Source organism: Caloenas nicobarica, chromosome 14, assembly GCF_036013445.1.
Source record: "Caloenas nicobarica isolate bCalNic1 chromosome 14, bCalNic1.hap1, whole genome shotgun sequence".
NCBI classification, from domain to species: Eukaryota; Metazoa; Chordata; class Aves; order Columbiformes; family Columbidae; genus Caloenas; species Caloenas nicobarica.
Window position 1 is genome coordinate 11,377,547 of NC_088258.1, and position 27,664 is coordinate 11,405,210.

The 27,664-nt window shown below is 42.1% G+C and overlaps 1 protein-coding gene across 5 annotated transcripts; it reads right to left on the reverse strand.

The window, feature by feature from the left end:
- Window positions 1–621: 621 nt before the first annotated feature.
- On the reverse strand, window positions 622–27,664 carry ABAT (4-aminobutyrate aminotransferase). 5 transcript variants are annotated; one of them, XM_065644681.1, is made up of 15 exons: window positions 27,595–27,664; window positions 20,391–20,488; window positions 19,498–19,527; window positions 18,815–18,932; window positions 12,217–12,266; window positions 9,038–9,118; window positions 8,436–8,528; window positions 7,981–8,043; window positions 7,513–7,576; window positions 6,663–6,811; window positions 5,580–5,678; window positions 4,097–4,264; window positions 3,222–3,368; window positions 2,011–2,122; window positions 622–743 (listed from the first exon to the last, which is right to left on the reverse strand). In XM_065644681.1, exons 1-15 carry the CDS (start codon window positions 27,662–27,664, stop codon window positions 622–624), a joined length of 1,464 nt encoding a protein of 487 aa, XP_065500753.1. The 5 variants fall into 5 exon arrangements, with proteins under 5 accessions (XP_065500753.1, XP_065500752.1, XP_065500756.1 ...); XM_065644680.1 differs by having other exon boundaries at window positions 5,580–5,717; XM_065644684.1 differs by lacking the exon at window positions 20,391–20,488 and having other exon boundaries at window positions 5,580–5,717; window positions 18,815–18,895.

The following is a 27,664-nucleotide window of genomic DNA, read 5'->3' on the forward strand; positions in this document are numbered from 1 at the left end:
TGTAAGAGAAGTCAAAAGTTTTAAAATCCAAGATGAGGAAAAATTTTGAAGTATTTCAGTTCCACTCAGAGCGCTGCACGTGGCTGAGTGCGTAGTGCCTCTGACGCTGTATGTGTAGGCTCGTGGTATGGCAGATGTCTGTATTCCGCGGAATAAAGCTGGAAATTATTCTGTAAAATCCTGTACTTGGCAGTGGTGGAAAGCAGAGCTTTCCCTGAAACACCTATTTTATTCCAGCTACCATTAGAGAATGGCACATTCGGTATGGCCGGCATGAGGCTGGAAGCGTTATGCCATACGTGTTGATGGTTCTGCTACTGGGATCACCTGTGAAAAGAGATTTCATGGGTCACACTTAAACTGAATGGTCAGGGCCATGAATGTAGAGAGGACTCTGCAACCAGTACGACCCAAGCCAGAAGCCAGAGGGCCACAGTGTGGGACAGCTGCATGTGCCTGCTGGTGACCAGTACCAATGCTCTGCCTGGGGCCAATTTGTGTGGATTACAGACAGAACACAAACCTTAGGTGATGACTTTACACTTATCCTGTAAGTAGAGAAGACATGAATTAAAGCAAACTAATTTCATAATCAGCTGTTCAGTGCGAGGGAACTGCTTTTTACTTGAAGTTTGCCAAGATGTCACTGAAAATGTTCAGAAAGAGGTGTGCATGATGGTCCTTGAAGATCAGCGTTGGACGAAAACGAATCGATCTGTCGCCACAGCCTCCCAGCACAACACCTAAACGAGAATAGAAGAGTTGCTGTAGTCATTCCCATCTTCACCAAACACCCAGAAAATGCAGGTCTCGGGATGAGGTTCACCTCACTGTGGAGGGCCCAAACCGCTGCTGACCGCCCAGTGACCCAGCACATAGCCGCAAAAGGGGCCTCGAGCTTCCCGAACATGGGAACACTGCGGGTGCCTGCAGCTGTGCTGTGAAACACCCGGAATGGTGGGATGAACCCCAACATCAGAGGAACGACTCCATCCAGCACAGAGCTCAAACAGCCACTCTGCTGGTGAAGTACCTCATCCCAGAACAAGACACAGTACATTTCTTTGCAATTTTGGTTTTAAACCACTTTGGTTTTAACTACAAAAAGTTAAAATACCTCAGTGCTGGCCAACTTCTTCCTGCAGTACTTTAAATGCATAGTATTTTTTTATCCCCAAATCAATTAGTTCTTTGAAACATTTGTGGACAACACAAATCTGTACCATTGAGCTGAGCTTACCTTGCCTCTAAGCATAGCCTTGGTTTACCATGCAACAAACCACTCGCCTTCTGTCCCTGCTGGCTTAGTTTCCAGGAACAAAAAATATCAATGTCTTTTATGTTCTAAAATTTTGGTTTCGCAATAGTTTAGATGCATCAAACCTGCTTCTTTCAAAACATGAGTAACAGCAAAAACCAGTAGCAGCAAACCCAGGGCCCACAGACGGTTAAATTCAAAGAGAATGTTAGGCTTCACATCCTGAGGTTTCCTCCTGACACCTGGGCTTGTCTGCAGCTGGGTAAGAGCAGAAGAGGTGGTGCAAGAGGGATGGTGGTGTAGATTTGTGCCCATTTTAGGCAATTACTTATATTACATTATTAGGTGTTCCATAAAATCTGTAGTTTTTCTTCCTATGTTTTCCTGAGTGACAGTTACATTAACTTTCTTCTAATTTTCCTGACCTGTCCCCAGAAGTAAGCCATGCCTAGGTGCACCTAAGGTCACTGCAGATGAATATGGAAGTGATGTCACAAAACCTCATGCCCTACATAGGTCTCTTCCAGTAACATTAGACCTAAAGAGAAAGGTAAATGTACACACCATGCAATGGACTGGTCTAATGTATTTGAAAATACAAGTATTTCCAGAAAAGTCTAAATACAGCTTTGGTCATAATTTCACTTCTGTCCTCTGATATTGTAATACACATACACAGTTCGAAAAAGGAACATTTAAAGCATTACATATACTGTTTGTCATTTGAGGCTAATCCACACAAACTTTCTTACCTTTGTTTCTGGCTATTGTAATTAACTTGTTTCTAGTTGCATCATTTGGAGTGTCAAACGAACAGAACGTTCCTCTTCCTCTGACTCTGCTGATAAGGTGGGGGTACCGAGCCTGCAAGGAGAGGGGAGGGAGCTGCTGTGACCGAGGGCTGCTGCTCAGGAGCTCTGCTGTGCCAGGTTCTGCCGCACACAGACCCTCCTGCCTGCTCCGTGCCGGTCACAACCTTGTGTCCTCTTCAGCCCTTTCTGATGAGGCTGAACAGCCAGAGCGCGCAGAGCCTGGCAGCAGGCAGGTCCTCTCCTCACAAAGCAGGTAAACCTCTGAGCAGGAAGTGAGAATGAACCTGCACCCCTGAGCTGGGTCAAGTAGAATGTTACTTGGAGCTTCCTGAAGCAAGTGTACAACACCTTGCATCTGAAATGTGCTCCAGGAAAACCTGAGCAGAAATAATCTGGAATGGGGCTAGAAACCAGCTATTTCTTATGCTGCACTAAGATGCTAGTATGATTTGCTTCACTCACTTAGTTGCAATCCTCATCTTTTATAAGAATAACCTTTTTGGATAGCACTAGTTGTATTGTGGCCCTCCCAAGTATGAAGATTTTAATTTTTTGTGTTCTCCTGCTTGCTATGCTGTGGAGAGAGCAGAGATGGTATTTGGGCTTATTTTCCGGTACCAGCGCACGAAGTGCTGTTTGAGAGGTGAGCATCTGCAAGTCTACCCTTAACTGTCTGGCCGATCTTCCATCTCATATGGGGCTCCACAGTTGAAGCTGTAAAGGAACTGCCCTTAGTCAAGGCAGGGAGAGCTACAATTGTGTTAACAGCCCAATGGAATTGTAATAAAATATAAAGGCACTTTCCTTTAAAAATAACTTTTGAGACAATGAAATGCTAGCTGCTTGTGGTAACAGAGGCTTCTAGAAAAATGATTTAACTAGCTGCAGTTCATACCTTCAGATACTTTGGGGGTAATGCTTCATTTTGGAGTAAGCTATATAAAACAAGCATCCTTATGTCACTAAAAGAAAGTTGACTTCCATTCAAAATGAGAGACAGTTATTCAAGCTTGCATCAAAGTACCTAAACCAGCAAGTTACGATTATGGTCTAGTTCCCAGTTGGAGCTCCTCAGTTCAAGCGTTTACACTGGATTAGGTCAGGTCCTAACTGATCAGCAAATTTCTCCTTTAATCCCTCCAGGTGTTTACCTGTAAATCCAGCAGCCCAGTCAGCAGTGCTTTCCCAGCGTGGGTTGCATTGTTTAGAAGATCTTCTCTTTTAATAACCTTAATGACTTCAGCAAGCATAAGGTTCTTGGATGGATCTCCAAGCCAGGTATTAAAAATCCGATAGGGCTTGGGAAAGGGTGGAGAGAGAGTTGTGGAACAGGTTAACAGGCAAATCACTATAATAAAGAAAAGCAGGCCATCAAACTGGTAGTGCAAACATCTGGTGTATGAAAAAGCGTGCACTAATCTCACCAACCCCCCTTTTTTTGTTGTTGTATGAACAAAATACAGCTGCCCCGCTGAGCACAGACAAAGGACAATTACTTGATGCTACAAATTCAGTGCATTCTGTCTTGCTGCTATGACATCTCATTGAAACAGTTATAGAGACATGGAAGTCAGCATCATCTATGTGGGTTTTAAATTCAAGCTTTATGTTCTCCCCCCTCATTTTTAAAAATAATATTACATCTAAAATGCCATTAATGCAAAGAAGAAATCTTGCTGAAAATCTGTAATGCTGACATACAAGCTCTAAAGATACCACATGGCCCTACGGAAAACAGTATCAGTTTGTGACTGGGTTTTGTACCAAAGGTCAGTTCATGAGACTAAACTCAGTTCTCCACTCCCTCCCACCACCTTTATGACCTTTGTGACTGACAGCAACTGGAGTAAATGTGAAGAAGTGACAACAACTTTTGTGTAAGCACAAACAAGTATCTGTGAACTCGCAGCTCTGTCTCGCTGAGCACGCGTTACTGAAGGAAAGTTTGTCTCTTCCGTGGACATTGCAGTTACTCATGAACGGGCCACCACCTAGCACAGAGTCCAAGTTTCATTGGAAATCTTACAGCATTTGGCCTGAACTCCTCTTTGTGGAAAAATCCTCCTGTCATCATCTTCTTACTGAAGGTCAACACATCTGCTGGGTCGTCCAGGCCCCAGTGTTCGTGTGCCCAGAATTTTCCAGTGCAGCCACCTCCCGTCTGCACCTCATCCACCAGGAATGCACAGCCATGCTGCCGAGAGATGCAAGGAGCAGGGAATGGGAGTCCGCATTTCCAAAACGAAAACACCTCCCTTAGTGCGCAGACAAATACAAGCCAATTACATGCAGTGTCCATCCTCTCTCTCCCTTCACCGCTCCCGATCTCCCCTCCTCAATCCCCACACCACTGCCACTCACTGGGCATTGGATTTCACAATTAAAAATTCAGCTATATTTTTCAGAAAGGCACTAGAAACATATTTTCCTCCTAAATTCACGAAGTACATGTTTTTATACAATCTCTGCTTTTTTTGTGTAGTCTTGAGAATTTTTAGAGGATACTTGAAAGCAGCTGGGAGGAGTCTGGGTGGCATTTTCAAAGCCTCTGAGGGAAGCAGAACATCATTTCTAGTTTTGTTTAAGAAAGAAATCTCTGCCTCTAATCTAAGTTGGGCATTTGTGGCACAAAGGCAATACCAGCAGCACGATCTGTCCCATCTAAGGGCCTAAAACGATCCTTGGAAGAGCTGCCTTTTCAGAGGTGTCTGCTGGAAGAGCTACTCATTTTAGCTGGCAACATGGGGGTTTTTTATGCAAAGGGCTATTGTTGAAACTTTGGGACGCAAAGCTCAAGCTATATCATGATATTGTAATTAAAACAATTGGTAAGTACTTTTGGCAGTGTCTTGTTTTAGACAAGGCAAATCTTTTAATTTCACCTTATTTATCACCCTTGCTTGAGCAGCGGTTAACAATGGGAAAAGCTGTTTTTTCTCACGGCAGAACAAAATTTTCCAAATGTCACCTATGCTCTATAAGCACACAAATGTTTTGAGGGTGAAAAAAACATGGAGTAGTTCTTATTGAGGGTTGTCACTTCCAAACCAGTAACTTCACATTCAAATTATCAAGACATATGTCCTCCTCATTGTTTCATTGGAACATCAGCACTTATGATTGGACTCAATTTGTTTTTCAGCTCTTTTTGCACTTAACAACAAGTATGTCAACAAAAAATGACCTTTTACCAAACTTGCCTCTTCTGAAATTGTTTGAACTCCCTCAACAAATTTGCATTATCTTTAAAAGAGCACTACTGTGTAATCCCTAGTTAATGAATCCGAGTAACTTCTCTCTCACTTAGATGTGAGGAGAACGTTTACTGGACTGAGGAAACCACCAGGTGTGCATCAATTGCTGTTCAGACAAGGGTTGCTGGTATCTGAATACGTGTCCGTAACTCCCTCCATGCAGCTCTCGCAGTGCCAGGGCAGGGAGAGGCCTCTGGAGACACCAACAAGTATTTACGTGGTCAACACAGAGTAAACAGTGAAATATTTGAGTACCTTTCTGGCGATGTCTCGTAGCTTTCTGAAGAAGTCATCTGAAGCATGATTGTCCCCACCCTCTGACTGTATTGGTTCTACAATTATTCCAGCCACAATCTTCTTCTTTTTCCTGTACTTCACAATCAGATCTTCCACCTGTAAATCAAACATTGATGGTACATTCTCTTTTCAGACATTGATGAATTTCCTCCCAGAAAGATTAAATCTCAACAAGAGAACTTCAACTTTTCATAGACATTCCTGGCTATAAAGGTGTCAGGAAGCATAAGGAATTAACAAGTAGTTCCTCCAGGATTTAACACTGCCTTCTTGTTCCTGAATAATGCTGAAGTTTAAATCATATCCTAAACACACTGTACCTAGTTGCACATTTATCTACAATGGTGTGAAAGCTGTAGCAAATTTCAGTTGAAAGTATGGTGGAAACCACTGTCACTTGCTATGCTACTGCTGTCATTCCAACTAACAAATACAGATTTCATGTCAGAAAACAAAATTCAGCTCATGCATTAAAGGAGGCAATCTCGTAAGTTTACTTTTTCTAATCACCCACTTCAGATACTTTAATCAGATGAAATAGTGCAGAAATCCTGCTGCTGATAAGGAGCTTACAGAGAAGTTTTAATTAACCTTGTAGTGCCAGTTGCTGCAATTAGTCATGTCATTTGGTCTTGAAATCTCTCTTGCAGCTTTCAGAGCTTTGTGCCACACGGCTACCGCAGAAAAACTGAAAGACCTAAACTATTTTTACAGGTTCTCTTTGCAGACCATTAAACACGCTATGCTCCTCTCAGTCCAGGTCCCTTTGCAAGACCTGGCAGACAAGTTCACTGTGATATAACCAGTTTCCGCATATGAAATCTTACTCTGGTGTGATTCGTGTAGCCCTCTAATTCACAGCAACTGGCTGTTCTGGAGGGCAGGGACAAACTTCTGACTGTAAACAACCATGAATGCTGTTTTAATCACATGCTGTTCCAATCCCTGAAAACATTCTTCTAGTGAAGAGTGGCTAATCCTACCAACGCTATTCATTATTTCAAATCAAAACCAACAGAAAGCTGCCAATGAATTTTTCACCTCCTCTAAACAACGGGCTTCTTCCTGTTGATTCTCTTTCACGAAGTCTTCCAGAGGATACTTCAGCCTTGGAAATGGAGCAATAGGCCAGTCCAGTGAGGGAATGTCCAATTTGTGAATTGCTTTAGAGTGGGTTGTGGCTAAGCAACCTAAACCCAGAAAACCAAAAATTAAAATAATACCTGACACAAGGAATAATACAGGAAAAAAGCTACCAAGAGGTGAAAAATTGCCTGACACCAGGACTGTAGAATTCTCTTAATTGCTCTACATTTTTACTTTATTTTCTGAAATCCTGGGTAATTTGATTTAGCCAAGCTCAAGTGGATCACTCTAGCTTTTAAGCCTGGGTTTCCACACAGACTGTTCCAGAAGAACAGGAGAACCTCTGTAATCTGGACATGTTGCTCAGACAAGGTGGGTTTCACCTGTCCTAAGACAACTGGTTGCAAAGCTCAGACTTACAGCACTCTTGGGTAACACTTTTAGAACAGGGACTGAGCTGATGTAAAATGGTAAAAATGAGTTACATCTCATTTGTATATTGTGGTAATTTTACCCCAGGAGTTAGACCTTTTCTAGTATAGACAGGAAACCTTGCATTCAGAATGAAAATAAGGAACCTTCTGAAAAGAAATATTCAAAAAATATAAAATTAATTCCCACTGTCACTCAAATACTCTATTTCAGTAGTGGTGGGGCTTCCATGGCAAACCTTCAATAAACCTACAGCTTCTGCACTGGTCTAAGGAAAAAAGCACTTTTCAGAAGGTACAGTGCGATGACAGCTCAGTGCGCGGCGGAGAAGGCGGGGGGAAGGACGGGGGAGATGCTGCGGTGCTTCGCTTACCCAAGGTCCGTCCGTGGAAGCTGCCCATGAAGGAGAGCATGGCGTAGTCAGGGCAGCCGGGGGGCTGCAAGCAGAGCAGACGGGGGGTCAGCGGGGCCTGGTCCTGCCGCCCCCCAGCCCAGACAGACCCACGGCCGGATCCAAGCGGCTGCCCCTCACAGCACGCTGATCAACCCTCTTCAACCATCAGGCACCGCAAATGGCTATACTGACCCATTTAAACAAATACATCTGTCATCCCCTAAAAACTGCCTGACTTCCTAAAATGCATCACTAATACTAATGAATACTTGGCAATTTATACTGTATTGTAAAAGGGAACAAAAAATGCTTCTATAAATACATCAGCAACAAAAAGAGGGCTAAGGAGAATCTCCACCCTCTGGTGGATGCAACCCCATGCAACGCTACCAGTCTTCCCTCATAAACCCAAGGCAATGGTACATCTGCAGAAAGAACAATTGTTACCTGGTTAATCATGCAAGATTCCAGTTCCTCTTTAGTGACATTATTATGGCCCCTTTCCTTCTTCTGAAAACAAAACAAAAATAAACTAAAAAGAAAAATCAACAGGTAGTTTTCCTCTAGTTGTAACCGATGCATTTATGGTTGAACCACAAATGAGTACTGCTAGTATTCCAAACTAGAGCTAATGAAGACACTGACTGTGGCTCTTAGATACTGATTGCAATCTGCGTTTTCTTTACTTCCTTTTCTTCATAATTTCCAAAGTTGTGTCAATATAAAGTGAAAGCTTAGATGAAGACTTTTTAATAAAGATTTTATACTAAGTTGAATATAAATAACATCATGAACAAGACAACCTCCAAGCCTTTTCTTTACAGTAACTGTTCTGATGAGGAATAAATGCTCGTTTCTACATCTAAACGTACAAAAACCCACCCACTTAATGTTTTACTCACTCTGTACCACATAAATATTGCTTTAAAGGCATTTTCATTAGAGCAGGATCCACAAGCCATGGTGATCACCTGTGGCAGGCCCTTAGGAGCCACCTGTCAATGAAAAGAGAAGATTACTCCCAAATATTAAGCAGAAACGTAGTGCAAAGTGATAATACTACTGATCAGTCCTTAACATCAGGAGCTTCAGTTAATGGGAGACCAACCGTGCCTGTGATGGGGAAAGCACCAGTTTCAACTGCGGCTGAGAGGGCTCCACTCAGTTTCAGTCCCAAGGATCTCCAAATTTAAATCAAGACAAACAGAAACCACTTATTCCCCTTCTCTCTTATGACAGCAGGGTGAACAGAACTTAGAGAAAATGTGTTTTCTCTTCTTGAATCCAGAATGCAAGAGGCAGTGTCTGCGCAGAGCAGGCGTGTCACCTGTTCACATAGCTGTCAAGTCAGGGACAAAAGTTCCATCTCATCACTCGCAGTGGGAAGGCAGGTGGACAAACAGCCAACCTGTCACGTTCCCTGTTAAAATCCACAACATCCCTGGATATGCCCGTGTCCCTCAACACAGAACATGGCAACTCATCACTGCTATCTCAGACTTACTGATAACAAAGATTCCTTCAGTCTTTCTGCAAAGTTCTCTGGAGGTAAAATCCCTAGGGCAGGTCTGTTGATAAAAGTGCTCTACAAAGACAAAGGAAGAGAAATTATTAGGTTTTACTGTCACATTAAAAATATCATGTTGATATCAAGGCGGTTACATTTCATTCTAGTTACAAATACCAGCCAGAAATTTGTAGTCATGGCACAAGGAGTTTTAAAACCAGGGATAATATTCATGTCTTAGAATATGATCCTCTGTCACATCCTTGCAGGACACCTTAGAAAAGGTGCATGCTAACTGATACTGACATTTCCTCTTCAATACTGACATTTTAGTTGCTCAATCTCAATCTTCCTTATGCACAGGAAATGCACTTTAAAATCTTAATTACTTGCCTTCAATTTGAGCAGCTAAATCTGAATTCAATTAGGATAGTGGCACTTTCTTCCTTACTGAGCTTCAAGACAGACCATTTTGGAATGCTGTGGTTCTAAACATCCTCCAGTTACTATTGCAATGGGATCTGGGGGAACAAGGCAAAGGTACGCCTATAGGACAGGGGCGACATCTGAGAAAGGTAACACCCATGGAAGGATCAGCAACACAACACGACAATAAAACGGATTCCTGCCAACACGTGTGCACACGGGCGTCTGTCCTGGACTCTTCTGGTACGGACAGCACTGGGCAGTGCGGGGAGGAGATCGGCTGCAGCTGCCCAGCTCGTTATCACCTCACTGCTCAGCAACACCTGTTTCATCGACTCAAAAACATGGTCTGTGATACATCCAGACACGCTGGTGAAACTCCTTTTCAAATATGTACTGTTTTCATGAAGTTTGCTGATTTGCAGGTAAATATTTCCTGTTCTAGCGCCTTCACTTTGCACAGTCACCCTTCTCAGTGCCTCAGCCTTAATTACACATACATTCTTGATTGTGCATCACAACAGCAGGTTTCTGGCTTCCCAGATTTCTCCTTTCCATTTCCTGATTGAGGTCTGACATGGACCAGGAGCCACCATGCTGAAAGTCTCTGTGGATGCAGCGTCATCTCTCCTAACACGGAGGTACTGATTTGGGTATAAAGAAAAACTTTTTCACTGAGGGAACAGCGAAGCAGTGAACGGGTTGCCCAAAGAGGTTGTGCAGACTCTCTCCTTGGAGGTTTTCAAGACCCCAGATAAAGCCCTGAGCCTGGTCAGATCTCACAGCCGACCCTCTTTGAACAGCAGACCACCCGAGGCCCCTTCCAACGTGAACTGTCCTACTGGTCCTACCAACCTGCCGCACTGGGGTTCACATCTGTGAGAGGTAATCTCAGTGTCACTGAAGAGCAGCTGAGCCTGCTGCCCACACAGCTGTTTCTAAAGAGCAGCTCTAGAAAAAAAAAACCTCTCGGTCTCCCCAGTCCCCTAATAGAGGTGAATTTGTCATGTTTGTGCAATTCCTTTAAATTAAGTGTCATGGATTAAAATGGATTCACCACTGCTCTCAGTCTTTGTAGGTAATCTTATTCAATTCACAATGTGCTACTTTTTATTTTACATTAAATTTGTTCAGAAAAGGACAAGTTCAATATTTGTCAACTTCAAAGCAGCATTATTTCCCCTTGGTTTTGTTTGTTCTTTTTGTTGTAACAAGCCACCATTAAATTAAAGGCTGAGCTTCAATGACTTAGGTCTTTATTGGTCTCCAGAGGGGACAGATTGCCTTCCCCCTAAACATTCATATTTTTAGTGCAACCCAAGCTTGCACATTTATCAGCAACCTTCAATTTTTTTTCTCAACACAGGCACTCATTCATTCAGATGTGCAGACCACAGTAAGAGGCGTGAGTTGTCACACTGCACCTGTAAGAACACGCCATCAGAATTCTTAGGGAAAACCCAATATCACACAAGATATCACAGAGTACGAGCTGCGACTTCTTAACTTGTAGAAGTGTGTTACTTCCAAAATAATGCTTGTTTCAAGAGACTCAAGCTTAAAAAAAAAACCTAAGCAAGTATGTTACTGACAGATTAACACAAAGTTTTTGTTTAGTACTTATAAGAAATCGTACTTGAATTTTAATCTCAGTTTAGAAGTAAATTTTCATATAAAGTTAGAGGTACAAGACCATAGATTTGTTGTGAATTTGATTATGGGCTGTCACAGTCAGTTGACAATGTATGCCATTAAGGAGAAAAGTGCATTTTTCTTTTGTTTTTAATGAGATGCTCAGTACTGAGAAAAAACAGAAGATTGACATCAAGCTGCTGTGGTCTCAAATGAACAGATGCAATTCTGTTCTTTATAGCTGGCTATAAATCCCGAGTGCACAGTCAGGCACAGACAAACAGGTTTAGTGCCACCCACTGCATTAGTGCAGGTTTCAGAAATCGGAACAGGGCATCAACAGCATCTTTTATACGCATATGCGGGAAAGATGCATCCTGGTTGCACCATTCATGCTGGACTTTGGAGGCAGTTCCTTTTACTTTTACTAGCTGGCAGCCTCCCAACTGCCCTTTTCCAGGGGACAAATTAGCACCTGCCACCAGACAACAGGGGTTTTTTTGGTGTTTTTTTTGTTAGTGTTACGGTTTTGTTGCTGTTGTTTTAATCTGGCTTTGCCTACTGCTGCATTATAATGAGGGTGTTGTTATCTCAGAAATAATTTTTACGAGTAAATTTAAGTATTTAGAAAAAACAGTTGTTTAGTCAACTTGGTACTTATGAGATGGGAACCAACCACTATCCACCCCAACCCTCAAAAAAAAAACCCCAACCCAACCCACCCACGGCCTTCCAGATTTAGGGCACCATCTTCATATTTAAAATACTATACTATCTCTCAAGGACTTGTGGTTGCTTTCGGGCTCAAAAATCTTCACTCAAGAACATTGCTAAAATGATTAACTGCAAACACTATGCTATGATTTAAACCTGGCTGCAAACATCTCAAGTGCTTGCATCATCCAAACGTTTACTTCTTGTAAAGCTTCACAGAAGTTTTGGTGTCGTCTTAAACACTATCGAGCTCTTTTCATCTCGTGAGAAATAAAGAAAGCAGATCCCACCGTGCTTTAAGTATGAGTCATTAAGCATTCATTATCAGTTTAAGAAAAAATTAGATAGAATGCCACGAGGAGGGAGAAGACTCTTTCAGGTACTTAATCTTTCAATTCACTTACCAAGTTCTGTGGCTGCTGTAGAAGCTTTATCAGAGAGGGATGGCTGTAACCTAATTAAAAAGAACAAAGAGAGAAAACAGTTATTTCTATCTGATTTCAATAAACTAACGTAAAGAGTAACCTAGAGAATAACCTTATTCTGATGCTTAACTGTTTCTGTAACCTGTATGTTTTAACTATTTCTAATAGAACTTCTTTCAAAGTAGGGCAAACCTCTCCTTTTACAAAATATTCCTATCTGGAACTTTGGAACAAATGTGGTGTCAGGCAATAGCAAAATGTATTTTAGTACTGAAAGGTAAAAATTGGACACAAAAGAGAAATGAACATGAATGGGTCTTTTGCCTGATACAGCCTGATTGCAATATCATAGTATCTACCAAGTACTGTGGGCCTCACATTATTAAACGTTTACTTGCTCTCCTTCCTGGGTTTCTCACGTATATTTGGTTTCTCTGCAGCACAATGTGCAGACCTCTCCTCTCCCTCAATTCAGAGCAGGAATCCCTTGCTGCCAGGGCAGCCCCCACGCCCGTGCTCCCGTGCAGCGGTGCTGCAGAGGCGGTTCCAGTTTCCCTGCCCAACTTTTCCCCCCGCACTGTGCTTTTTTTTTAGCTGATAAGATTTTTCCTCATTGTAAAATCAACTTAGAAACACATATTCTTCTTTGGCAGCTGACTATAAGAAACAGACAAGCAAAAATACACATCTTTACAGATTTCTCAAAGAAAGCTAATTTGGCAATTGTAATTTCAGTGCGTTATAATATAGTAACAAAACATCAGCACGGGCTTTTTGTCGCTCAGCAGACACAGGGTAACCTCGCCAGCACAGCAGCCATGGGTTCTCGCTGCTGATGTGTGTGATGGGCGCACGTTAGAGCAGACCCAGCATGATTAAGCCCTGGGACTCCAGCAGAATGTCGGCAACGGCTTGAGAGCGCTCCTTGACATCTGTCACAGCTGGACGGCATTCAGCACCGCTGCCTCTGCAACGCCAGCTGAACCGTTTATCACCGCTGCACCCTCTCTGCACAAGATGCTGCCAGATTTATTTTGAGTTGTGCATATCCTGGCCTCCACATTATCCAGGCTCTCACTTATAGATACACCCACGTTTATTTGCACATGTGAAGATGTATATTCCACCCCTGCATGACCATTAACAGGCCTACCAGAAGGAAGAGGCTGTCACAGAAACAGCCGTACACTTGGAATGAGGGACTAATAAGCACCCAGATCTCTCACCTGCCACAACCCCTTAGTTATTCCAAGACATTTGTCAGGAAATGTCTCCTTCTCAGTCATAGATTTACATACCTCAGCTGTGCATCACCATAAAAACACCTGTTCGATAAACTTCTGTCTCGTATTAAAGGAGAGTCTGCACTTTTCACCTTCTCTCATGACCAGTTATTTTTTTCCTTCCGATTTTCCTTAGACAAACTTTTAGTTGGAAAAAGATGCAACAATTAGTCCTTTTTACTCAGAACCATCAAGATACTAAGGATGCTTCAGGTTTAACACAACAAAGGGGCTTATTTTATACCTATTGACATTTTGGGATAACTTGCTTGCTTACAGGTAAAACAATATATTTGATGTAAAAAAAAAAAAAATCTTCACCAAAGGAGCCCAGAAAATTTCATTTTAAGCCTGATTACTAATGTATGAAATGCCAAAGCCAGAGATTAACATCATCTTTTATATTCCCTAGTAGAAACAGTTGGAAACCTCATCTTCCCTACTGCTCAAGAAGTCAGACCACTCTAATTTTATTACAAAAGCTTATCATGCCTCCCAACTCCTCATTCTTGCTGAATTACAATAGCCCTGATTATCCTGTCTGAGCGATGAAGCATTAGGCTACTGCATTAACAAATCAATTATAAATTCAGTTTTGAACATTTTAGTTCAAAACAAGGAAATAGCCAGACTGTTTTAACTGCACGTCATGCTGCAAAGAATCTGTTAAAATTATTATGAAGATAATACAACTGGTTATTTGGGACACAGACAACTAAATCTGCATTGCGTCTGCTGTCACGGGAAGAATTGTCGGGCGAGAGGGACTGCGAGCTGAAAGCTGTGCCACGGGGAGCTGGAGCAACTTCGGGAGGATCTATTGTTTCAGACATCTACAAACTGAACCTCACAGAAGCTTGGTATAAAGAGCTACCATTGCTTAGGAAGCCAAACCATTGGCTCTGGTATTGCTTGTAAAAACGTGTAATTCTGTTGCTGGTGTTAAGACGTGTGGAGAACGCAGAGATTTTTGCATCTTCTCTTGTATAACAGATTCCAGGCTTCCATTACCCATAACTTATCCCTTCCCACCTGCACAAGATGTCTCTCCCTTATTCCTCAGGCCGAGTCCCTGCTCTTCCTCCCAACGCTGCTGTTCTGCTGGCACACCCTCAAACAGGACCCGGTGAAATGAGAGAGCCCTGAAAGCCCAACTCCTCCCGAAAGAGCAGGTCTGCGTGCAGGAAGATGCTGAACTGGTACGTGCGTTCACAGTCACAGAACTAACACCAGCAAGAACTAAATGGTTAAATAAGCATGGTAGACAAAGTCAAAAAGCTCCAGGCTGAGACAGCAAACAGACAGTAACTTGTTTCACTGACACGACCAATGCAAGGGTTTGTAGCTTTACAAATCAAATACATTCCTTCAAGAAATGCCAGAGCTGGCTTTTCAGAGAGGGCACCCGCTTCATCACTCCCGCTGTGTGTCTAGATCGATGCGACAGAAAGTACATGTCCTCCGGGCTCAGGAATGTGCCTGTCAGCAAAGGCAACAAAAACTGGAGCTGCTAAAGTAACAAGATGGAGAAAGCCAAAGGAACCCATTTGAACTGAGCAGCAGGCAGCTGCCAGTAATGCCAAACTACACCTCTCCGTGCTCCCAAACAAACACAGACCTTCCCAGCACTGAAAAACAGATTGTTCCGTTTGCTGTTCCAGGGTGTTTGCTAGTAAACACATCGATAGAATCTCCTCTTGCATTTGGCTCCATGGGGTTTCTAACTATTAGGCAGATCAGATGCAGGTTTAAAGGGGTATGTTGTGCTACAACTTCCCAAAATTCACGTGGTAAAAATCTGCTTTAATTTGTATTTTTCAGCAAGAAGCAGCCCAGAACATCTGTACCTAGGGGTTTTTTATACTTTAATTCTTGTCTCTCCACACAAGCACTTATTACCTCTCAACCACTGCTGATAAATATATTCCAGTGTAGCAGATCATTATTAAATCTTGGGGAGTCCTGACAGATTCATAAAAGGTTTTATTTGATTTACTTGCAGAGAGATAAGCGCAGATGACTAGCAAGCAGCTTGTGATCTTGTTTTGGTGTCCCAGTCTAGAACCTAACACTGTCACCAAAAGGGACATGATTAGCAACCTCTGCAGCTTCAGATACTCAGTCTTGTCATTCAGCACAACTTAAAAAAAAATTAATGCTGTGTGTTCAGTTAGATTCAGGTCACCCTGTAGGTATTAAATTTCCTTTTACTTCTTGTTGCTACACAACACAGAGCCATTCTCTGAGCAGGCGTATGGAGCACTGCACTACAGTTCCTTTGTGACTGAAGAACACAGCCTCTAGGACAAAAAAGCCCAGCTTATTCTCATCAAGGCATTTCCACACATGAGGGAGGAACCAGATGGCTTAGCTGAGGATCAGCTATAGGAACCAGAGTCTTATGTCTATGTCAACAGTTTCAGTCAACCAGAGAAGAAAAAGGCAGAAGCCCCTGCTATTACACCCCACGACTAGTGTATGTATCTCAAGAGAGTTCATAGATCTCAGTTCAGTTATGGTCACATATGACATTATGAGTACATCTATTAATAACAGTGCTACACATAGGAAGAATCAGGGTTTTAGACAATTTTAACCAAACCAGGCATTATTACAGATGGTTCCAAAAAACTAAGTGATCTCTTAGACCAGCTGGAACTGATTGCATGTTCAATTGAAATGTTTAAGGGTTCTGTTAACTATCTTACAGGCAATTTATTCATATGCTTTTGAAATTCACTCTCATGGAGCTGAGCAGCTAAGAGCTGCATTCTGATTTCCAGGGCTTGGGAAGAGCAGTCTGGGAACAAATGTCCACAGACAGCACAGTGTTAGCAGGAATTGCAGTTTTGCTGCCTGTGCTGCACCTAGGCTGCAAGCAGAGGTTCCAAGTGTCTCAACATCTAGCATAAAGCAGCATAAAGCTTCTTTTCTCCTATACTTAATTCACTTGTAAGTTCCATTATATTACCAGCAGGAGCTGACAAGAAGACTCTGCATTGCATTCCTGAGAATTACCTGTCAGCATCCAGAATGTTTGTTTCAAGTAGCTTTCCCACTCCAGATTGCATTTTATTTCATGAATATTTGCTTTGATAAAAGTTTTGTTGTCACTGGGAGGGAAGGAATTGAGCTAAAAGTGTCAAAATCCTATTTTAAATCACAGGATTTAAGAAAAACAAATTCACACAACAAGCTAAATAGCCTGGAAAAATTATTTCAAAGATGTGACCCATGAACTTTGTTTACTTAATTTTTCTCTCCTTTCAAACCCTGAAACTCACCACTGCCCCATGCCTTAATATGTGATAGGATGTTAGAGTGAATGTATCAAGCAGCTTCACCTTTGGTTTGAAGTAACAGATCATGTAATCTCATTGTATTTTCCAGCCAAGAGTGTTAGGAAGAGTTGGCTACAGTTCATATTTGTGGCTGGCATCCATTCAGGCAACCTCCTTTTACAGGTTTTCCATCATTAGAAAGCTACAAGGAGCTAACAAATATGTCCAAACCGCAACAGGAGATGCTGTCCCAGAACCTACAAAGAGGAGCAAACCTTTGGCACACATGTGGCCATCAACAGCAGCTGGAGAAGAAATGAGAAAGGCCAAATGAAACAGGTGGCCATCCAAGAACCAGTATCTTACTCTGATTCTGGTCATAACACAGATACTGTTATCAGACAGCTGCAGCATATGTTAACTGTCATTTAGACAACAGGACAAAAATGCAGAAAAAAACCCCCACAAGATTAGCCATAAACTCCTTTAGCTTACCATTATGATAAGAAAAGTCAGAAAAAGCTATGTGGCATTTTGGATGCATAAACACTGAAGTTGTTCAGCTGTTAACAGATAGCTGAACACATTTTAAAAAAAAATTCTCCTCATTAAGAAACTATTTCCCCAGTAATACTTACATATTTTATACACAAAAACTATATTAAAAGAGGTACACTTGCACCATCAAGCACTGGAAGGCCAGAAAGCCTTAGTGCACTGTCTGTACAACCTTGATTTCACTCATTTGGAGTAAGCACTGACTCTCCTTTAACTACATGATCACATGCTAGTTTCTCCAAATCAGCAACTCTTGTGTGAAGAATGGGAGGTCTTGAACACTAAATGCACATCCTCTCCTAGAAACCTAAAATCCAGTCCTGTTTCAATTAGATGAGCATTGGCACACAAGCACTGTGCTCCTTTGTCTCCCCCGCCCTGTTTCCACATCAGTGGTGACAAAGTTATCTCAGGGCAGCCTCTACAAGATAAAAAATATCTAGAATCTTCAACAAATGTTGAAGAGTTCTGGAATAATTACACATGTATTGAGGTGCTACACAAGAGCAAAAATATTACTTGTCTGCAAAGAAGACTGGGATAACTGAAAACCCATTGCAGTCACAAGGTCTTAAGATATCAAAAACTTGGCAACGACCTGAACATCACTAAATTCTGCTTCCCAACGAGGAGGCCCGTAGGGATGATTTTGAGTCATCGCTGTTTCTATACATAGCACAACTTCTACCTTTTAAATTATACCAGCACTTTTGCTCTTTTTGCTTCTGCAGAAATGTAGTTTTAAGCAACGGAGAGGAACTATGGATGAGGAACAAACAAACTGAACACCTACTGAAACCAATATTCCTTGTCATTGAGGCCTACCTCTCTGCCTTGCTTCTTTTCTTCCTTGAAATGATTAAGAAAAAAAAAATTTTTTTAAAAATCATCAATTGATGTTCCTGAGCACTTGACAAGTCGATTGTTTGGTGCCTCAGCCCAGCTGAGCTGCCACCTTTGCTTTCACTCAGCACCAATGTTCAGTGTTTGGTCTTGTTTCATCCTACTGAAGCCCTCATGGCCAACTAATTTTTTCAGTTATTTTGAGATAGAAATGTTAACTAAAGCACATCAATTTATGTTAAAATGTTTAAGTCACGTTTGTTGACATTTAAAACAGTTAACACACTGTTACAGAATCGCAAAGCGCACAAATCCAAACAAACAAAGACAACCTAAACTGTGCAACTTGCATATTCAAACTAAGATTAATACTAGGTACCACGATGTTCTTCAAGTGAGCTGCAAGTATTGCATTGGTAGTTTCTTCAGCTATTAGAACCCACCAGTCCATAATATGCAGGAGTGAGGTGCACCCTGATTGCAACAAGGCATACGTTATGTCAGCTTTGGGGTTTTTCAGTTAATCAACCAACTTCTCTGGTAGTGGTTGAGACAAGAAAACAATAGATCGAGGACAAAGCAAAAAAAAAAATTGGTACAACTGTCTCCTACCTATTGGGATGGATGAAATCTGAGAATAGAGATCCAGCATGCGATTGCCATCTACATCTACTAGGTAGTTCCCTCGGCTCTCTTCGTAATTGCAAAAAAAGTGTACAGCTTCTGCGTTCTTAAAGGAAAAAACAAGTAATACTTTAAAAAGTAGCAGTGTGTAGGAAGATGCAACTAATGGCTATAGAGCAAAATCCGATAAAAACATCTAAAGATAAAATGCAAAGACACATTATATTCATTGCATGGGAATTAACTGTAGAGCTGTTTTCATAAAGAGCAGCTGTTAAAAGAGCAAGTATGCACTTTTACTACAGAAATGAAGCACAGACTTCGAGGAATTGCTCGTCTTGGGAAGGCAACAGGCACTTATGTTGACATATTTTTAAGCTCAAATGTACCTGTTTTCACTGGCCACTTCATAACAATTCAGAAGGCACATAGAGCATTTCAAGAAAAGTCACGGATCCTAGCAAAATAAATCTGCAGTATTCAAAATACACTACAAAAGATTTTATTCAAATGCACATATATCCCATACAGAATACACTAGGCATGCAAACCTACAGTTGGTGTTCCACCTTTTTTTTTGTATGGAATTAAACATACAAAACAGGATTTTAAAACAAGTTCTGAAATCACAGTATTAACATTCCTGAAAGTCAGAAAACTTGACCCATTACCTGAATTCCATTCAGCTGCTTCATTAATTCCTGTAGAAAAAACAAACATCGAAGAGTCTCAGGAATGTAATTAACAAATACTGAAGAAGAACGTATGTTTATTTTTATGACCACATAAATAATGTGCAAAACTTGCAGCCCTGTGTGCTCACCAGGCAACATAAACTCTCATAGTCTGTCTTGCAACCACGACAGTCAAAACTATTAACTGTGGCACGCAGAGCTACACGGGCTGCATACACAATTTAACTGTGAATCTCCAAAAAGAGAAAGCTGCCTCTTCTATATTCATCAACTGAACTAAGAAAACAAGAGAGAAATCAGAAAATAAGAGAAGCCAGAGGTACACAGAAAGGATTCTGGCACACTGGTTCTAGAAAGACAGCTTCTTTTTTTTTAGGAAAAAAAAAACCCCACACAACAAACAAACCACAAAATCCCCACAACACCACACACAAAATCAAACCAAACAAACCCCACCACACATAAATACTGGCTCTGCCAGAGTAAAGCCATGTCCAGCAAATTGAAAATCTTGCTTCCTTTCAAAACCAAAGCATTATTTCACATAATAAAAAGCCAGCTAAGTATCTGTTTCAGCAGGAGCACAAGCAATCAAGTCTGATGAGATGTTTCATCAAACTGATGTTTTTTTGCTTTCAGCTACTTCAGCTTTCAGCTACGGGAAGTTGGCAGCTGAGATTCAGATCTCTCAGTGGGGCATTTCATTCGTGAGCTCTTAATTCTCAGCATCTTGATAAAAGTGGGCCTAGGCTGTTGTGAATTGATGTTTATTCATATCGGATTTAAGGTTCAGAATGAAATTCATGTTCTAGCAAGTTAAACACAGCTAAAGAAAAAAAAATACAAGCCATTAGACTTTGGAAACTTACTCTAGATCGTGGTCCCGGAACTTCTGTCTTCATTAGAGGTCCATCATAATCAAAATCCACATCAATTTTAGCTGCAGCTTGACTGATATATCTGTGTCCTGTAAGAAATAACGAAAGCCTGAGCGCAGACCGTGTTTTCTGTGCTCTCCTCTCAGAATAAATATACGTACCTTACCTGACTGAGAACACTTGACAGATAAGACCGATTACATTGCACTGTCTGAAGTGACCTAATGCCTCATCTTTGACCAGTGTTAAAATAAAACTAGTAACAGTGAGGTGGCTTTAAAAAAAAAAAAAAAAAAGTGAAATGACAAGCCAACCCTAGAGAAACAGAGGCAGATCCTGCTGTGAAGAACAGGACTAAGAGCAGACCCGTTTCCATTGTTGTTGTTGCTCTGCCCATTACACCCTGAACAAGCCTTTGTCGTGAATCCCCCCCTCCCAAGCAGAGCCGACTTCATTCGCTGTCAGCAATAACCCAAAAGCCTGATGGAGTCCACAGGTAAAAAACACCGTGACGTTCTGCAATAGCTCACAGGACACCGTTTGGGAAAGATCTGTGTCCCAAAGGTAAAGGCTGTGTTCAAAATAAATTCAAAATCTGAAGTGAATCCAGTGTCTTGCATTGCAGCTCTGACATGTGGGTCAAAAATAGTGAGGGTTTATCCTCTCATCCTGCCTCTGACCTTGCTGTTCTTTATCCACCTGTATAGTTGAGGAGTCATAATAAACTCAACATCTTAATTAAAACAAAAGGCAAAAATCTCCCATGCTTCATCAGCAACAGGCTCTGCTCCTATTTCTGAAGTAACCATTTGAAAATCAGGGTTTAGGCACAGTTGATACAGCAGAGACAGTTCTGGGAAGCATATATATTACAAATATGTAGATATTCCATGAGGGGATTACAGGGTAATATGGGAATTGTACATTGGCAACAAAGCAAGTTGAGCAAAGCAACTGAAGAGCTCTACCAAGGTGACCAGCAAGAGCTTGCTCTGTACACTGTGGTTAAGTGTTGACCTAAACTAAAATTCTTAACAATTACATTTTTTGTCATGAAGCATCTGCAAACCTTCACCCGGTGTGCCAGCATCCACAAATTAACCTTAATAAGCTTCATTTAGGAGCATCACACTTGTACCATATCAGCACCCGAAAGATGAGGGCAGAACTTCAGTCTGTGACAGGCATTTTAAGTTGGTGCAATCTGGAAAACCCAAACTGAAGATCCTTCACTCCCCTTCTCATCAGTGAGACGCCGAGCTGAAATTTTACCTGAAAAATCACAGCCCTGTGAAAGCATCTCTATCTGAGCACTTAAAGTCACTGCTCATTTTGGGAAAACATCATCTGCAAAGGTGATTATTCTCCTCAGCTTTAATTCCAAGCGTTATATCTGAGATGCGTCAGTGCCCTCTGCAAAGCTATTAATAGGTTTTGTTACAGCAACACCACTTCATTTTTGTGTCATTCATGTAAATTGGGGGCCGCGTGACAACTGCTCTGCTGGGGGAAAAAAAAAAAAAAAAGCTACTGCATATAAAAGCTCACAAGCTACACAATTCGTAGCCAATAAAGATGCAGATTTACTAGACATACTGTGAAGTCTAAAAGGGGAAAAGAGACCAAAAGAATCCTGTTGTGCACCCTTCTCCTTCCCCACAGAGATGGCAGCAATCCCCAGCAGCAGCTTGCGTGGGGACACCGCCAGCCTTCGTCTTTTCGACTGAGTTCCCATAAAAATGCACTTGCTTGGACAGTGATTAAAGACATCCTCTCCTGTTAACAACCAAGCCGCCCCTGCAAACATGCCAGACGCCTGATCGCCAGCACTGAAACCCAGACCCACCGTCACCTGGACATCACCTGTGAGACCTGCAGAACATTTCCCTCTCCCACCTCCCTAAAGGACGATCTGTGAAATATTTTAACAGATGAGGCTTCCAAATCAAATACAAATTTAATTAGTGCTCTAAGAAAGGTCTGTTGTGGATATCACAAAGGGCACAGTCTCCCTATGAAAACACTTATTTACAGAGCTGTACGACAGGGAATTCATTTGGAGAACATTCTACTGTTTTCCTAACTTGTTTAACACAAGTCAAGAGGAGGTTGCTTCCATCAGCCAGGCTGTGTAACAAAGATCATCAGCATCTTTTTGCTCCTGTTTATTCCTCAGCCTCTTCTGCACAGGTATGTTGAACCAGATATTTGCTAAGGGCACACATGAGCCATTAACAACCGGCACTTTGCTGTGGGTGCTGCAGTAATTCACACTGGCATAGCTCGTGTCTATCAACAGGGTTTCATACACAGCACAGATTGGTCAAGTGAAACTAAACCATACAGCTCTTGCCACAAGAAGAGCTGCTTTAAAGATCATTTTAATCAAGTTAGTAATGTTGGTCAATTTGTGAGGCATTATATTTTTAAACAGCAGCTTCAGGAGCAGATCATCCAAACCACCATCGTTTTCAATAAGTTTCTGAACCAGAGCCATCTAAAAAACAAGCAACACAAGTGACTGGTTTCCCTTCATTTGCTTGTTATCTCTTGAAGCATGCTACACATCATCAGGCTCTACAAGCAAACGATTTCTAGGTTGATTCACTGATACAAATTTAATTTCATATATCTGTTTTCAGGAGCCCACAGAGTATCTCATTTTATTAGCACCAGTACAACGGCAGCTATATCAATTTATTGGTAGTTACACTTGCCAAGGAGTCATTCGACCTCCCAGCTCAGGCAAACACTATGGTTTGAATTTGAAGTAACAGTTTGCCACAAATAAAATGAAAATGCCCTGTGTTGCCAGATCGAAGATTTTGAAAAGTGCTTTTTTTTCTTCCTCTTAGTTAGAGATTGAAGAATACTGGCTAGAATAAAACCTTCAAAAAAAATCAAAACCTCAACATTCAAACAGAGCCTTTGACAGCAAAAATAGAGTTAATCCTCAAACTTTTTCTTTTTTTTAATGAAGCTTTTCTCCCTTTGAGAGTATAACATAAATGAGTGGCACAAACTCACAGAGTTTCTAGCAAGGTCAACAGATTTATTCCAAATAGCCCACTCCACTGCCCATCAGAGATGCATATTTGTTCACAGGGCTCGTTAAAAATAAATAAAACGACTCAGATTTTAAGAAACAAACCTGTGGTGCTGCCCTTGCTCCCAAGGCCCCGCACAGGGAGCACGGCTCTCGAGGGGCTCGCCCTCCGGAAAAGGCTTTTCCGAGCACTGGGACACGGTGTGACGGACACCCGGACACCTGCAGCAGTACCCGGGTTGTTCTGCCTTGAGGAGGATTTTAGCCCCGAGACCCTGCTCTGTCTCTTATTTCCCCGCAACCCAGTGTCAGTATCGCGTCGTCCTAATGGTGCAAATAGAAGTAAATCAGATCACTCACTGTCGTGTTTCATCCCCGGTGAACTGCAGCGTGCTCGGCTCAGCTGGCTTTTCTGTCTTGAAGGTACTCAATGTACTTTACAACTTAGCCCAAATTACTCCCATTTGACTTTTTAATATCAGCTTCCCCTGCAACAGTAACCCTGAAGTCACCCCCTAACACGGGCTACTCCAATTTGATACTTAATGAGTTCAAGACCTTCAGGTCTGGTTTCGAACTTTGCCTCTCCAAAACACAGCAGAGATGGGACAGATTAAAACTGGCATTTATCCTATGTCCAAGCAAAGTATTTTCAAGAATTAAAAATCCCTGGTGGCTGGTCCTCCAGTGAACTAACAGCATTGCCTTTGTAAGAAAAGATCTGGAACACAGAAAATGCCACAAAGGTCAAGTGAGACCTGCACTTCCCCAAATGGGGGAGCCGAAAGTCTCCAACAGATCTCCACAGTGTGCACAGTTATCATGACTTTGTCAGTGATGGACTGACAGCATATGCACGCGATAACCTGCCACTTGATCCTGATGTACCTGCACTGCTCTAACTCCTCCACGCAGACAGCCAATGGTTGTGGGGCTTTTCTGTTTTAAAATTTATTCAAAACAAAAGGTGGAAGCTCAACAAAAATATATTATGGGCCTAAACATTCTCACATATTTTTTAAAATATAATTTTAGGTTACTGTTCTTAAATTCATATTACACTATAACTTGTATGTAAATCTGTACCTAGATGTATGTAAATCAATCCACTGTTGAGGTCTATGATCAGACTGCAATAGAAAAAGGGTTTCTTATGCTATATTAGCTTAAGAACATGACCGAATAACGTGACCTCAGCGTGTAGAGTTAATGGGCTACAGCAGAGTGTTTGCCTCTGAAGCAGCATTAGGAAAGCTCTTAAATTACATTTAGCTAATATGACAGTAAACAAAGCCCCCGGTAAACAAAGCTCTCTCTTCACATCACGCCAAAAGTCAAAAACCAAACACATGTACTATTAATGAACCTAATTACCAGAGAGCACATTGGCTGCACTATTTGCAGAGAATTTTCTACCCATTCTGTTTAAAGAGGGTGGGTGCAATAAGTTAAAATCTACTTTTCTGGCTTCGTGCAGACTTTTCAAAGCTCTATGCAACACACCATCTCTCTAACACTTGAGTAACATCAGCAAATTATCACGCCCTTCCTTTTCGTCTAACGGGATGCCACCATTTGCCGGCGGACAGAAGAGCTTGTTTTCCAACCTCTCTTTTCTGTGCTCCCCTCAGAACTCACCAGGTGTCTCACTCAGCGATTTTTAACACAGTACCAAATTGCTATAGCAACACGATTAATACAAGTGCACCCTCGTACCACGTTGTGATGTTGGCAGTCACAGAGAGCACCACTGCCAGCAGGTCTGTGTGCTACGGAGTGATCTCTGCCAACGAGAGCCAGGTTCAACATAGGCCTGCAGAGAACCCCCTGACATGTTTGACCAAAAGTAACACTCAAATAATCACAGTTCCTGAGCATACAACAACTGAATATCACCTGGGAGAAACTCCAGCGGAGGCACTGAACTTACATCAGTGTAATTAAGAGAAGGAACTACCCCAAGAAAAAAAACAAACAAAAAGAAGATAGGTGAAAACAAAGGCTGGCACACCAGATCTCCTGAGTGTTTTGCTCTGGCAGCGCAGGGAGCGCTCCCCATGTGCCACCGCATCGCTGCCCCGTGCCGTGCAGAACCACAATCTCTGTGCTCACCTGCAGCCTCCACTCCACGGTGTCTATCAAACCACCCTCCAGACAGAATTGTTAGAGTGTGGAGGCCCTGACAGCCACAAGTAGGAGGACTGCGATTTCCCCAAGTCCTCTTTTAGGTGTTGCAAGAAGAATCTGTTACTAGCAGATCTTGAAAGGGAATGGCAAAAGGCCAGGCTAGCAAGAGATGTTTGGAAAATGAACACTGCTATCGCATAATATTGTGAAAACTGAGATTGCTATTTACAGAGTGCTTACGCTGTAAGATCAGAAGCTCTTCCACATGAGACTGTGTTTCAGTACTCCCACATACACACTGGAGATTTTATCGGAACAGGATTCTCCAAAGACAAAATCCAAAACCAAACAGGCCATACAGAAGTGGAAACTCCTGTAAAAAAGAGTAAGAACAGTTCCCCCTCCCCATCATAGCTTTATCCCACATCATCTCTTCAGCAGAGTTACAGGAGCATCCAACCACTAATTTTCATGTCGATCTTGTGATCCGAATAAATCATAACATCCTCCGTCATTTGCAGCACGACCTCTGTCAGCCAGGAATGTCGCAGGCTAAAACTCTGTGATACAGCTCCTTCTGGTGAGGGGTTCTCCTCTTGCTCCAACTGTTCTCACCTCTGGACACGCGCACAAAGTGTTCAGTCCCAATGGCCACGGGTCTGTCAGACAACCCACAGCCAAGGCCCTCTACGCTTTGCTTCAATATTTTAGCAGGCTTTTCCTGAAAGCAAAGATGGATTGATGGAGCCCAGGGTTGCTTTCCTTTCTTACTGAAGATCTACACCCCCTCACTGCACTGGTGAGAAAGGAAGAGGGAGTTACAGTGCGTCTGCCCTCAAGTTTCTCGCACAACTGCAATGTATTTGTGTTTGGGAGCAGCACAGAAGTGTGCAAGACACGTAGAAGGACAGGGAGCACCAAGTGATACTGAGGTGACAGATTAGCCCACAGGCCTGACAACTAACGAAGGTCTGGCTGCTGCAAGGACTTTCCGTTGTCCACGATCGACCAAACGATCCCTCTCTTGTGCAGGGAACCAGTGCGTCACTCCCATCAATAGAAGCGCATCCTGGCCTGATACTTTCCCCATAGTTACAAGACCAGGCTTTGTGTTCTTTACCCAAAGGTCAGTTGCTCTCCAAAGTGTATTATTTAAAAGGAAATCAATAATGTTTAAGTTTCTGAGCCAAGGGAAGGGTTCTGTGTTTGCCTGGCCATGGCAGAAGGAGCACAGTGGCACTGCAGAAGAAGGGCTGGGGGAGAGAAGAAACATTAATATTTACACAGTCACAGATGGCCATTCAGCCATACTGTATTCAGTATAAGAGCACATGAAATGGATGCTAGATCTTACATTCTACACTGCTTTGTCCAACAAAAATTTAGTTTTTCTATTTCGCAAAGATTGCAGGCTTAACATACACACACACATGCTGAATTACAAGCTGGGGCCAAGCAAGAACTTGTCGTTATGCACTTAGGAGAAAGTAGCTTGATGCTGCGTGGTAGGTTATTTCACACTAGAGCTAACTACAGGCAGAAACACGCCCCAGCGAGATCCCCCTCTTCGTGTCAGTCACACAAAACCTCCTCATGAGAGAAGACAGGCAGGGTCACACTACGCAGCACAAAGACAAAAAAGGCTGATTTTGCTGGATGGTTGTTTTATCTCTGCACCACACAGCATCAGAAAGCAGCTCTGGAAGAGCAGAGTTCCAAGGGCTGACAAGCTTTGTTTCAGTCAGCATGTTCACAGTGCAAATTATTAACTAAGTTGTTGTTTGCAGAAAAACAAAAACAAACAAAAAAAACCACACAGCAAAAAAATCCCAGCACCTTTGTGGGCCACTTTTGGACTACAACTGCATCATTATCTAAGATGCAGAACATATTCTTCGAGTTTTGCAACATTCAACACCACCAGACAAATCCCAGCAGTGTTCACACTGGAATTTGCTCCACCAGCATAAAGTGGACACTTACCAAACACAAACCAAGAAAATATTAAAAGAAAAACCTTACCAAATAGAAGCAGCCTGGAGTTTTGCTGCAGGCAACAAGTCAGTTGTCGACTAAGCAACATCGATGCCAT

Bases quoted from the DNA above. Each gene is read 5' to 3' on its own strand.
- ABAT (XM_065644680.1), bottom strand. From the start codon at position 27,664: ATGGCATCGATGTTGCTTAGTCGACAACTGACTTGTTGCCTGCAGCAA. The intron at 9,119-12,216 runs GTAAGTGAATTG...TTGTCTTTGTAG, and splicing joins TACAGCAGCCACAGAACTTG to AGCACTTTTATCAACAGACC. The intron at 6,812-7,512 runs GTAAGCGAAGCA...TTCTGGGTTTAG, and splicing joins CTTCCACGGACGGACCTTGG to GTTGCTTAGCCACAACCCAC.